Genomic DNA, 14,650 nt, shown 5'->3' on the forward strand with positions numbered 1-14,650 from the left:
CCCACAATCTTGAACAGAAGGATATAGGTGGAAGACATGTTGGGAAGAGGTCTCTCTGGTGGGCTGGAGGCAGTAAGGCCCCTGGCTCCTATTGCCAGAAGTAGAGGTGGAGGAGCCACCCTGGAGCAGGGGAGCTCTAGGCTGCTGCCTCCCAGGTTTTTGACACCAAATGTCAAGTAAACAGTGATGAGCCAGTAAAGAATATAGCCAGCCTGAATCTGGGGGTTCTACGTGGGACATCTTAGAAAAACTCCATAGGAGAGTCCAAGTCCAATTTAGGGAGCTAGGTCTTTTACGGAGAGAGCTAGGGGGGTCAGTGGGATGGTCTTAGGTGGAGTGAGGCAAAGGAGGGTGTGAGACTAGGGGGGCAAGAATGTCCGAGTATGTGGCTACAGCAATGAATGTTGTGACCTAGCAGGTAGGGCAACCATGTCATGTTTTAACAGAGTAGGCATTATTCCCCAGGCTCAGGTGGCATTCCAGGAACTCAGATGGCTGGGTTAGGGGTAAGGGTGGGGGCAGACAAAGGGCAGACTCATCAGTAGGCACCTATACTAGTCCAAGAAAGTAGAGCGGAGGTTCCTAGGGATGGCAGGAAGGGCAGGGGGGGTGGGGGGGTGCTGTTTAATTGGTAGAGAATTTCAGTTGGAGAAGATGAAAGAGGATAATGGTGATGCTAACTACAACTATGAGAACGTATCAAATGCCACAGAACTGTTTGCTTAAAAATGGGTAAGATGGTAAATTTTAAGTACACTTTGCAAAAGAATTTTAAATTACAGTCCATAAGCTCTCTATCTGCAAGATGCTCCACATTTCTTCAATAAACTCCTTTTTAAAGTTTAAAATGATTTTAACTAAAGGCTCTAACTAATCAAGAGTAGTTACCAGATACCCAACCTGCAGGATATAAACCAGGAAGGCCATCCCAAGGGGTCAAAGACATCAATAATCTGAGCTACAGAACGTAAGTGGATTTCCACATCAGTTCTCTAATTAACAGGAGCAGATGCCTCCCCACGATGAGTATAGTCATTATATACTGCAAACATGTCCTAATAAAAATAAAAATCTTAAAAAAGATGCCTCCAAGCTACATAGCCCAGTATAAGCATGTCGAGTTCTACTGCTATTCCTCTAAACCTGCTATTCCTCTAGGGCTGTTCCTGTGAGACACACAAGTGACCCCTTTCCCAGTGCCTCCAGGGCAACACCATGATTAACCCAACCTGGACACTAGTCATATCTCCTGATCTGAATCTGCTATCCATCTCTTCTGTGGGTTCCAGTTCCCTTAGCCCCTCCCTAGGGTCTCCTCCACAGACTCTCCCCATCCTGCTTGCTGAGCTAGTAGCCCGTCGCAGTATTGTGTAATATGCAATGGTCTTTCGTGATTGTCTTTTCTCATTTAGCAGTTTTCAAGAGTCACCTTGATTGTAGCATATGTCCATACAATACAGAAATTCTTCTTTACTGACAGCAATCTCCCACTATATGTATATACCACATTTTGTTTATCCATTTAGTTGATTAACATTTCAATTGTTTCTCTTTGGCTGTTATAACTGATACTATGAACATTAGTGTTTTTATGTTGCCATGGTGTGTTGGTTGGTTGGTTGGTTGCTTGGTTGGAATTGAGGACTTCACACATGCTAGGCAAGTGTTCTACCACTGTGCTACATCCCAGGCTGTTTTCAATCCTCTTGAGTATATCCCTAGGAGTAGAATTGCTGTCAAAAGGAAACTCTGTGTTTAAACTGTTTAACATTATCATTTTCAATAGCAATATAGAGTCAGTTTTGGTTTGTTTTTGCAATGCTAGGGACTGAACCCAGGGCCTATGCACGCTAGCAAGTGCTTACCACCGAGTCACACCTGAAGCCCTTTTAAATTTTGAGACAGGGTCTGGCTGAGCTTCCTAGTGAGACAGGAGATAGACAAAGGGCAAGGGGCTCAATAAACTGAAGGCCAGGATCTGGATAAACTAAGGTAAGTTCAGGAAACTGGGAAACAAGGGACAAAGGGCTAATTGGAGCACAAAAGAGAAAAGACTAATACAATCTGCTGACAAGCAGCTGTTCAGTGGCAACTTCACACCTTCATTTTTACACATCTTCCTGCCCCTTTCTCAAGCCAAACGCTACATATAAGCCTCTAGGTTTGGCTACTTCGGTGTCCTCCCTCAGAACCCACACTCAACTAGGGATAGCTTTATTTTTTCTCTAATAAACCACACCAAGTTCCGTTTTCCCAGTGCTGTCCTGAAAGCTTCTCTTCCCTTGCCCTCAGGACAAGAGCCCAAAACGAGAAAACTGGTAAGGGGCTGGGGATTTAGCTCAATGGTTCCACCGACTGCCTCACAAGCACAAGGATCAGAGTTTGATCCCCGGTAGCCCCCCCCCAAAAAAAGAGAACTAGGCTGCAGTTGAACTTGAACTCTTCCTGCTGCAGCCTGCTGAGTAGCTGGGATTACAGGTATGTGCCACTTCTGTAGCCCAGGATCAGTTTTGAACTCCTGGCTCTGAAGACTCATGAAGTAGTCAGAATTCAAGGACAGGATGCCAGGCATATTGGCACACATCTGTAATCCCAGTACTCAGCAGGCTAAGGCAGGAGGACTGCCGTGAGTTTGAGGCTATGAAACACTCTGATCAGCCTATGTGCAGGTGACCGCAAAGGAGAGGATGGGCTAAGAAGTGTGGCACCTCCATCTATCTGGTGGCCACATAGAATGGGTCATGCACAGCAGGTCAAAGCACAGCTTCAAGTCAAACACTGGGATAAACACAAAAATGCTTTGATACATCAGAAAGTAGCACTTTTTTTCTAACTTCATAGGAATATCCAATTGTACATTTACTTCAATAATGCCAGCTTTATATATAAAGGGCAGTGTACATGTGCTGCAAAGGGGGAGACGCAGACTGACTGTTGAACCGAGTATCTCTAAGGAGCTTGCTGGAAACCAAGTCACTGTATCCCCTTAACCTTAGCAGGAGATCTTCATAGAGAAAGGGCACTCACCTGAGCAGATGAAAATATTCAATTCAAAAGGAATACAATCCACAAGTATCTCAAAAAGTTTTTAAAAATCGGCATTATAATTAACAATGCCAAAAACGCATCTTTAAATTTTATAATTTCCCAACTTTCTGATTCAATAATTTTTCATTAAACACTTGCCAAAAATAGATGGGCTTGGGGATTTAGCTCAGTGGTGGTGGCGCCTGCCTCGCAAGGGCAAGGTCCTGAGTTTGAGCCCCAGTACCAATAAAATAAAATCTAAAAATAAAGATAATCTACCATAACATAACGATATACACATTTAAATATCCTCTAAAAAGTGTCTCTACTACCTCTACAACCTCTTTGGTAGAGCATCAAGCACTATCAACTATGCCCTCCCTCCCTCCAAAGTACACTTTTTAAATGGACTGAAATGAAAGCTATGCTCCTGGAGTCAGCTCAAAACTGCCTGTGCCAACCATTTTCTTTTTTCCTCCTCAGTGAAGGTATCTGGGTAAGTATTTCCAGGGTTCAGTTCAAGGAAAGCGTGGGATGCTTGATGACACAGGCCAGGCTGCCAAGAACCCAGGCACCCATTTGGCCACTTTCGTTAAACAATAGAAAGCTACACCTCATCCTTAAGGGGTGTGACCGCACTGTAAGGCGGGGAAAGGCACTAGGCCACACAACCCTTCTCCTCCTGGACAATTCTCCTGCTGGCTCCCCACTGGTGCCCACGCCAGCAACTGTCCCCTGAACACTGATGGCTGAACTCTCTGAGGCACGGTTGAAGAAAGAGAACTTCAACCCACTCCTGCTGACTTCAAAGTCAACCTGGGGATACAAGAAACAAGCTAAACGGATCACTCGTTTTTTAATAAAGATTGACTGAGTCTCTCAGCTATACTGGTCTGGGTCTAATAGTTTATCAGACAGAAGGGCCCAGTGCATAGACTGTGCTCCCAAAACAACCCCTTTAATGAATTATAACAGTACTGAGGGCTTCCTCCAGAAAGCAGAAACGAATACCCTGCTCTTTGTTTTTCCCAACTGTGAAGAATATTTTGGCTTCATTGCCATTGTCAGGGTGAGCAAAGTCCTCATCACTGAAAGTTCTGACAGGGCCATGGCAGAGGAAGCTGAAGCGGCCATCTCTCCACCCCCTGAGCCGGTCTGCCTGGCAGGTCCAGCTGGCAGGCCCCGGCAGCAAGGCCGACATTCTGTCGCGGAGCACACAACAGCCATGGATGAACGCAGAACTCTAACCAGAGCAGATGGCAGTGGGTCAATGTTAATTAATATTAAATGACACCAGATGAGCATGAGTAACCGATGGCAGGATCTGAGTGAAACACTTCCTCTATATTTTCTTTTGAGCACCATTCTTCTTTGGGGACTCTACATTTTCACAGATCTATTCCTTCTATCAAAACCTTACAATAAGATTTCCCGTGCAAAAGAAGAAAGTACCATGCGTGTCCCATTTGGGTCCCCGCTGCTGCTTAAGCAGACCTGGACACAGGCCTCTGCCTCCTTTCCACCTTCTTGACATCTTCAATCACATCCGGGGACTCCCTGCACTGATTACGAGCACATGCCCCGCTCTTTCTGGCCCTCAGTCCCTTCCTTTGCAGTCACAGGCCCATATATCCACTCTATCTAAAGGACTCCCTCAACTCCAGGCTCCTAAAATTCTGGACCAAAAAGTACGGTGGTCTGTGTCATGTCCCGCTATACAGCCGATACAACTGCAAGACGGGACTTCTCTTACCCCAGAATTTAGATGCAACTGCTCTGTGTGTATTCTTTCCGAAGCCTAAGTATCTCTGACTCCTCCCAACCCCTCCCATGATTCTGACTCCACCAGTCAGCAGGCTGTTTCAAGTTTTTCTTTGCAGTGCACTTTATCTGTACCTTACTCTGCTGCACCCATCACCAGCTACACACAACCTGACCCTTGTTACCCAAGAGCAACAGCTTGCTCACACATCTCCCTGACTAGGGTCTCTCCCCGTTACCGTTAGAAGCAGGACTCCAAACGAGGGCTGTCTGGCTCCAAAGCTGCTCCCTCCCTGCTTCAAAAAACTATGTCCGCCAAAGCCTATCACTTGAAATCCAAACTCCTTAACTTCCCAATTTAAGCTTCTCTAAATATAACCATCAGACCTTGCCAGATTTTTCCATCCACTAGAACAGGTGATATCCCCACACTCATTAAATGGGATATATTTCTGCTTTGGTTTCAATATTCTACCCACCCACGATGACCTTCTTCTTTCTAAATCCTACTTCATTTATGAACTAGATCAAGCTATACTGTGTATCCTAAATTCCTATAGCAACCATTCACAAGTTAATTTAGCAATTACATACTGTTATTATAACACGTTGTCTATTACTGCCTTCAATTTAATTCATAGAAAGGAATCCTCATACATCACCATAGGAATAAAAAAATGGTGAAGTAACTTTGGGAAACTCCGTTTCTTAAAAAGCTGAACATAAAATTAACATTTTTACTGTGTGTAGCAGGGCCACGTGTTGTCTGTGCAATGAATTATGAAAGCGACATGTCACTTCCAAACCAGAGGATGTTGTGTAAAAATCTCCAGTTTTCCCCCTCACACTACGACTGGCAATGGTTGAGCCTAGATAAGGGCAACCATGAAGCGTATCGCCAGCTAATCTGCAACACACACCGACAAGCCAGTGTCCAAGCTGGACAGATAGTCCTGGGCTCTCGGGCTGTGGAATTACATATTTTAAATCTCTCACCCACAATCCTCCTAAGACCCTTTCTTCTCCTGGTCTCTGTGACAAGCCACTCTTCACTGTTCGCTTTCTCTGCCAACCTCTGTGACCCTTTCTCTACCTCCAGTTCTTTATTCCCTGTACCCTCTACCTATGTGGTTAAACCATGCTATTGACCAGTTTGTCCGCAGCTTGTGACTCATCTTTTAGTCTCCTGAGAGAATTTACCACTTAAGATTTTCTCACCTACATACTCCATAAGCACCACAAATCCAACGTATCCACAAGCAAAGGCTTCAGCTGCCCAGCCACTGCCCAGCCACACTTCCTCCTACGTTTCCCACCCCAGTCAATAGCACCCACTTATTCACCCGAGCAAGAAATGTGGTGGGCACCTCGTCACCTCTCCTGGCTCCATCCTCAAGGAGCCAGCCCTGGCAATTGTACCTGCCTTAATAATTTGTTGCTGTTGTTTCTGCCTAGATTCTTCATTTCTGCTTGTTCAATGTCTTTTATACTGTATATTAAGAACATTTATTTCAGGCTCACGAAATGTCTTTAGTTTCAGACAAGGCAATTGATGCTCTATTCAAAACGAACAGTTCAGTCCAGAAGAAACAAGAAAGGTGTAATCTGTGAGTACACAACATTCATGGTGTCTCATGCCTTCAGCCACCTGTTTAAGCAAAGGTCTCAAAACACTGATGAAACTATTCTTAACTACTCATTTAATGACTTAACACAGAACAAATCCTACCAAATATGTCATTTTCTTTTTATACATCCATGAGAAAACAATCCTTCCTTCATGTCTACATTTTCTAACCTATCTGATTTTCTAAAACTGGTAAAAGTAATTCTGGGGACTAGGAGTATAGCTCAGGGCAGAGCACATGTTCACCATGTGCAAGCCCCACAGGTCAATCTGTGGGGCCCCAGAAGGAAAAGTTAATTCTGCTGTGTGAAACAGTGTGGTATCCCAACACCTTCAGCTGAAATACTTCCCCATTCAAGTGAAGTCCCACCAAGGCAAATCACGCAAATGTCACCTGCAGTTTATAATAAAGCACTAAGGAATGGCTGGCATCTTTTGGTTAATCATTACACAGCAACACACGCTTATCATTCCTGTGTTTTTAACCTCAAAAAAAGTCAAATTTATTCTCCACACAGAAGAGTTTTCACAGTAGCACACTAAATTACAAAGACAAAAAAAAAAAAAAAAAAAAAAAGAATTTTATTGAAAAAAAAAAAAAAAAAAAAAAAGAGTATTTTATTGCTTTACAAGCCAGCAGTGAATATAACTGAATTATTACAAACAGGACACTTCTAAATTCTCAAACAGAACTGAAGACCAGAACACATTCCACTTAAAAGTGGGTTAAAACTGAAATTTCAAGAGCCAGGCAAGGTGGTACTCCTCTGTAGTCCCAGTTGCTTGTAAGGTGAGAGAGGAGGTGGCTTCAGCCAAGGAGTTTAAGAACAGTCTGGACAACAGAGCAAGGCCCAATCCACCAATCCTCCCCACCCCCAAAATCCACAATTTCTGGTAAGAACTTTGTAACAAATCATGAAAAAAAAATCCTTTTATGCTCAATCCAGGCAATGCTATTACTGCACATTTTAAGCAACTATCCTAAGCATTTTTAACAACCTAGTATTTTGTCTTTCTACAAACTCTGCAAAAAGAACTCTCAAAAAAACTGTTCTAAAAGCCAAAAGTGCACAACTACTCATGCCTTATTTGCACTTGTTTCCTCATGTTAAAAAAAATGCAGTCATTCCTTAACTTGGTATGATCAAAGCTGTGAAAGCAATGCCAAACATCGCATCGCACAGAGAGGAAGCCCAAACTGGTATCAGGCAAGAAACAGCTAATATTTTTGAATACTTCACATTATTCTGGAAACAATAGCAACTTCCTTCAGAGAGTGCCAAACAACTGTGAATTAAGTCACCACTGTATGGGAGGGCATGTTATATAAGTGCTCTACCACTGAGCTACAACCCAGCCTAAGTCACCATTTCAGGAATTTCAATTCAACAGCAAGAATTACATGGCAAAGACTCATTATTACCTGAAAGTGGGGAGGAAACTGGGGCACTAAAAAAATTTTTAAGCTGATATTTTATCTTTCTTCAAGACCAAGCATAACATTACTCTTTAAGAACATACTCACTGAGGTACTGCTAATTAACACATGTGGATAGCGTTATAGTCCCAGACCAACTAGTCTAGCTGGCTGCTAGGGAAAAGGTTTCATAGATTAAAAATATATCACATTAAGTGTCAGTTCAAAATGTGTGCGAAGACTATTTTAATTGCTGCAATAGCAGAATGTTAAGGCAACATCAGAAAGCAGAAGTGTTTTAGAATATTAAGCCCAACTCCCCACCTAGCATAACCAATTAGGATGCTACTAAATCCCTTAATACAAAAATCTTCCAAAACAATCTGCTGGAGCTTGGCTTTGCAATTTAATCTTTTATATTTTGAATGCAGTGAGAAAGAACCCAGTGCTATAACTCCCTTGGTAAAAAAATTCAACATCTGATTCACTCACAGAGCTTAAGGTAAGGAAGAGAAAAGTATGATCTCTGCTTGTCAACCATCCTTTTTAATTACCTATTTTTATACTACATCCAGGCTATACCTGGAAATGGATGGCCAACATCAATACAGAAAATATTAAGTGTCACTTCTGGAAAAAACACAAACGACACAGTAACTTCTCAATCCGTACATCAACAGTCAGAGTAAGCAAGAAAAGGACATTACCAAGAAACTGACATTTACATTTTTTGACAGAAATGAAATACAACAAAATACAGAGCAAATTCACCAAAACAACAATGAAAACTCTCTCCATGTAAAGGCTAATTGTTCTAACTCCCAAAAAAGTGTTTTGGTACTCACAGCACACAACTGATTAAGAAAATAAAGCACAGTGCTTAGCAACTGGGCATCCTAACTACGGAAAGAGGCACTCTGTGCTCACCCATCCCTGACAACTAACTGCTGGGTCAGCAAGGCCAGGAGCAAGGAGAGCCTCCTATTTTTCAACACAAGCTGCTGCCGTTTCCTTATTGAAGCCACGGATGGAGAGATCATAAACCACCTCCTCTACTTTCTTCACATCATACTTTAAGCCATCATAGCGCTTCCTCAGAGAGTCGTTTTTCAGGTTGAGAAGGCGGAAACCGGAATCCAGCTCATTGATGAAGGTGGAGATGTGCAAGGGCCGGGAGTAGTCTCCAGCAGTCACACTATTGACAGACAGCCTCGACTGCACAGGAAAAGAAAAATGGGCATTACAACAGGGCTCCTCCTTAGCATCCTCCCGAGTCACAACAACTAGATCCTCAGGCTGTGACAGCAACTCTGATGTTCTCAGCTCAGGCAGATATAAACAGACAGTACAGAAGCTTCTCTGAGAAGACTCTCATGTGAAAGGAGACGTTTCCTCCAAATACAGGTTTAGTATAATTAATGTCTTCTAAAATTTCTCTAATGTCTTAAACTGGTACTGTACCACAAAGTGTGCTAAATTAACTACTGTCAACTTTACAGCTCATCAGTTAATGTACAGAAGAAAGAAATGTCAGGGTAATCACAACAGCTCTAACTTCAAATCTAGAAATGATGTCTCTAGAGCCCACCTCCTGAGCTGCAACTCTGGTCACTTAAAATCACTAAGAGACAGGAAAAAAAGATAAATCTAATTCAGTCCAACACTGTCTTACACGGTAATAAGACTAATTTCAAGACCTGACTCAAAATTCCTCTTCACCATAAAACTGCCCCCGCCGAAGCGTCCCTAATCTACCCACCCATTCACAGCACACGTGGCATCAAAGATACCTCACACTAACCACTTATACTAGTAAGGGGTTAGAATTCAGATTACCAGGCAGGTGTCTCCAACAAGCCTTAGGCAAGTGGTACAGACTGCCAGGGGGCCCCAGTAACACTTTTCCCTTCCTTCCTCAGTCCGAATCCCTCAAATTTTCACCACCTCCATGCCTGCCCCAATAGACTTCACTTCCTCCTCCCCTACCAACAAGGCACTAGAATTCGGGGTGGGGGTGGCGGTGGGGAATTGCAGAACTGGAGATGGGACTCAGGGCCTTGCACGTGCTTAAGCAAGCACTCCATCACTCAGGTGCATCCCCACCCCCAAGGCACTACAATGTCAAGTATGAGTTGTGTACAGAGCTTGAGACAAACGTCCTTAAAGTGAGGGTCCACCCTTTTACCTAATTCCTCTACTACTGTCTGGAATGAAGACACAAATCACCAAAGCCACTGTAGGTTTATGAGCATGAGAAAGAACCTACAAGGTAGAAGAATACAGGACCAAAAACCAAAGAAGCACTACACCAGCCCTGAATGGCTTTCCTTCTGAGCAAGGTGAGGCGCACTTTGTAAAGAGCCAGACAACACAATATGCTCACTTCAGCAGCTTCAGCCTGTCGTAACTGCTCAAGACTCTATGAGCCCCTTTATTCTGCAAAATTATTTTTAGAGAAAAATTTCCTGAGAGAGGTCAAGGGAATGAAGAATAAGAACAACTTAAAAGGGATGACAGCATCTTATACAATTATATAAATTCCCTGTTCTCTAAAATCATTACATGAATTAACAGTTATCAGGAATACATGCCTTGTCAGTCCATTAACAGGAAGAGGTATTATCAACTTTTCAAAATTCACAGGTTAGGCACAGGGGTGCATGCATTTAATTCCAGCTACTTGGGAGACTAAGGCAGGAAGACAAGCTCAAGCCTCGCCAGGGCAGGCTTATGGTTTAGATCTAAAACGCCTCCAGTTCAGTCACCTCTTGAAAGGTGACACAGTCATGGGGCACTGATACTCATCAGTGAATCAGTCCATCGTTGCGTTCAGAGCTGACTGTGCTGTCCAAAGGCAGGAGCCGGCTCAAAGAGATTAGTCACCGGGGGGCAGACATGGAAGGACATAAGCTTGCTCCTGGTTCCTCCTTCTCTCTCTGCCTCCTGGCTGTCATGATGGGAACAGCTTTCCTCTACCAGGCCGCCCTTCCATCATGCTGTTTCTGCTTCGGAGCTGTTCAACCATGGACTGAGCCCAGTGAAACTATGAGTCAAAATAAACCTCTCCTCCTTTAAGTTTCAACAGGAAATCTAACACAGTGACTTACACTCTGCCTCAAAATTTTTTTAAAAATTACAAAGGACTGGGATGTATGTAACTCCACGGTAGAACACATGCTTAGCATATGCAAGCCCCTGAGTTCAATCCCCAGTACCACCAATAAAATTACATAATAGTAAATGTGCACAGCTGTCTCATTGTTTCAACTGGCATTTCTTTGATGCCTAGTAACACAGTGTAGTCAAGGACTAAATGACATGATTGACAGATGGTTTAAAAAAGAATTGAGGGGCCAGGGACTTAGATCAGTGGTTCTGCCACCTGCCTTGCAAGTGAAAGCTCCTGAGTTTGATCCCCGGTACCCAAAAAAAAAAAAAAAAAAAAAATGATGAGTCCTAAGTTATAGTACCATTTAAAAAACTGAGGGCAAAGCATGAAGATTAAGAAAGCAAGCAGCAAATTACTGAGTGTCTTACCAGTTCACTAGCAAGAATTAAAACTCCTGAGAGATAATCTTCTACATCCAGATGAAAACCTTTCTCTCGATCTGGTTCAACTAAAAAATATCACAATAAGGGCAAAGTCATGATGTTAATGCAAATTAAGACTAAGAATATTAATACATAATTATACAAATACAAATACACATGCATGCACACACATACAAATAAAATTTCTTTCAAAGTAAGTGAAGAAAAGATAAATCTTTACTGGCTTCATAAGATGTTCACAGCTTTGGCAAGTAGGCCTCACTGAAGATTTTGCAAACATTTAACCAAAATTCAATTTTTTCTTCCAGTCCTCTCAAAAACTAATACCAGAAAGTACAGTACCTAGTTATGGCAGAAAACAACCTTCTTGTTTAGAAGATACATACTAAAGCAGTTATAAAAGATATCATGAAATCTGCACTCTTTTCCAAATAATTATACAGACACACATGAAAAGTGAGAAAACTAGCCAATTGTTAACAAGTAGTGACTCTAAGTAACTACAAATAGGGTTTGTTATATAATTCTTTCAACTTTTCTGTATACTAGAATTTTGGGAGGGAGAAGTGCTTAAGATAAGGTCTCACGATATAGTTCAGGCTGTCCTTGGACAATGTAGCCCAAGCTGGCCTCAAACTCACTGAGATCCTCCTGTCTCAGCCACCCAAGTGCTAGGATTACAGATATGTGCCCATGCCTGGCTTGAATTTTTTTTTTTTTTTTAACTTTAAGTTAAAAAGAAGCACCTACATATAAATAAGCAAGCTATTATTTTAGATTTTGTATTTCCAAGAAAAAAGCTTTCTATTTAGTTTTCATTTATTTTATAGAAAGTACTAGAAACAACTTCTCCCACCAAAAAGTAAGCTATTGTGCTTGACTCTGCAGATCCCACCAGTGGAGACACTTACTGCCAAGAATTTCTGTCACTGCTTCTCGGGTCACTAGTGTTTCTGTTTCCAAATATACAACAAATGCTGCCAAGAAGACCAAGCGCTGCAACACAAACCTCCAGTGCTCATGAAACCTGCAGGACATTAAGTATATTTACATTGTGAGGTTTGGGACCTTCAAAGATGGGCTCAGTACAGTCTTATCTAAATAGCTGGGAAATAGGATACTTTCAAATAAAATCATACGTAAAATCCTACTACATAAAATATGTTAAGAGTAACAAGATATTCAAATATATCAAATGGATCAGGCATAAAATTTTACAACTTCAAACTGGTGGCATTTATTTATCAGTAATAATGAGAAAACATGATCTAATTTCAATGATTATGAAAATTTACAATTAAAGATTACAAATGACAGGGCAATGTGCTTAAGTTTAATCCGTAAGAATAATGATACTGCTCTGAAAAAAAATAAAACTTTGCAAGTGAAGACTGATGCCAACTATAATTTTATCTCAGCCTCAATATCTAACTTATCTCTAAGACTTCAAGTTTAGGATATCAAGAAAATCGTGATTCAAAGAATTATCATTTGCAATCACTAAGCAAAAGACTTTAAAACTTAGGGTCAGCGAGGTGAGTACTTATAATATCACAATGCAGCAGGTTGAGGAAAAGGGATCACTTAAACCCAGGGGTTTGACCAATCTAAAATATTATCTAAATACTGTATGTCCTTAAGCAGCAAAATTCAATCTTTGAAGTGAACCTCAACTGGACAGTCAGTCAGACACAGTACATGCCTGTAATCCAAGCTACTCAGGAGACTGAAGTAGAAGGATTCCAAGTTCAAGTCCAATCTGGACAACTTAGCAAGACCCTGTCTCAAAAGTTTAAAAATGGCTGGGGATATAGTTCAATGGTAGAGCACTTGTTTAGGATGTACAAGGCCCTGGATTCAATCACCAGCACACACTCACACAAAAAACCAACCTCAATGCCATACATATACTGCCCTCTGATCTCATAACCTTTATAGCAGTGGTGGCAGTGAACCTACAGTACAGGAGCTGCAGGCTGTTTGTTATCACTGAAAACTCTACAAGGTTCACCGGCACTGCTGTATAGCATAAGCACAGTTCACTTGATTGCATAAGAAATTTGAGCATCGTAAAAAGATATTCTAAATTTTGCTTCAAATAACAGATACTTTCTCACTGCACAGGTATTCCTTAAAATTTTTTTCAAAGTAAAATGGAGGAAAAAAATAAAATTATCAATTTTGTCACCACCATTATCAACGTGACTCTTTTTATCATTTCTTCTACACACAGGGATATGATCAAGTAATCATTCCATATATGTAGTCTTTCTTCAGCTGTTGTTTAACCTAATATTACAATTTTAGTATATGTGCTGCCGAAGCGAGCACTAACCTAATATTACGAAAGAAGGCTATTTTTCTTACAAACCTGTAATACTGTTCAGCAGGGAACTTGGTCTTTAAAGACGTTAGATGTGTTTTCACTGTCCCAAAATGTTCTCGAGCTTTCAAACACCTCTTTGGAACTAATCAAAAGATAATCAAACATAATAATTAAAAACTTAGCAAATTTCAAATATAATTCTTGCTAAATCTTCTAGTCCACCTAGAAATTAGCCATTTTTCTTTTTTCATTTTTTTTTTTTTAAACTCTCACAACCAAATATCACATCTTGGTTGTCAAAATATTACACCTAAATTTCCCTGATTAACCACACTGAAAAATAAAAACTTGCTGAAAGGTGTGTGTCAATAAAGACACTGGTAATTTGTAACGTCATAAATAACCCCATCCTTTACAGGCTGTACATCAGCTACTCCTATTCAGTCCTAAGAAGAGGCCTAAAGGTGGACTCCTAGCTCCCACATTTGGTCAAAATGAACTTTTACCAATTATTCTCTATCAAGTCAACTAACTCTATTACTGAGTAAATGACTTGCTGCTGACAACTATAAACTACATTATTGTATCCTCTCCATCTGAAAATAATTTCAGTTCTTTTAGCTACTGTATAGTTTACAACATAAGTTCCGTGTCTAAACGATATATTTGACTCTCATTTAAGGGGCTGACTATAAACTCATCAGAGAACATTTTATACTAGCCACCTCATACCTACATATTCATAACAATAGTTATTCAACCACTAGATGGTTGGAGTCAAACACAAAGCTGGGTACAGTGGCCCGTTCCCACTTTCTCAGAAAGCTGGGATAGGAGAATCATTTGAGCCCAAGAGTTCAAAACCAATCTGAACAACATGACCAGACACCATTTTAAACACACACACACACATACACGCACACACACACACACACACACA

At 41.4% G+C, this 14,650-nt stretch overlaps 1 protein-coding gene across 1 annotated transcript in view; it reads right to left on the bottom strand.

Moving 5' to 3' along the window:
- Positions 1 to 7,025: 7,025 nt before the first annotated feature.
- Tsn (translin) overlaps positions 7,026 to 14,650 on the bottom strand; it is a 9,902-nt gene continuing 2,277 nt past the window's right edge. Inside the window, exons 3-6 of the mRNA XM_010632241.2 lie at positions 13,756 to 13,852; positions 12,296 to 12,411; positions 11,370 to 11,449; positions 7,026 to 9,047 (exon numbers count right to left, since the gene is read on the bottom strand). Coding sequence (XP_010630543.1) covers positions 8,814 to 9,047; positions 11,370 to 11,449; positions 12,296 to 12,411; positions 13,756 to 13,852 — 527 coding nt within the window. The 3' untranslated portion in view covers positions 7,026 to 8,813. The remainder of the gene's footprint in view (positions 9,048 to 11,369; positions 11,450 to 12,295; positions 12,412 to 13,755; positions 13,853 to 14,650) is intronic.

The sequence above is a fragment of the Fukomys damarensis genome, unplaced genomic scaffold (assembly GCF_012274545.1).
Source record: "Fukomys damarensis isolate Sample0158 unplaced genomic scaffold, DMR_v1.0_HiC HiC_scaffold_29, whole genome shotgun sequence".
Lineage (NCBI taxonomy): Eukaryota > Metazoa > Chordata > Mammalia > Rodentia > Bathyergidae > Fukomys > Fukomys damarensis.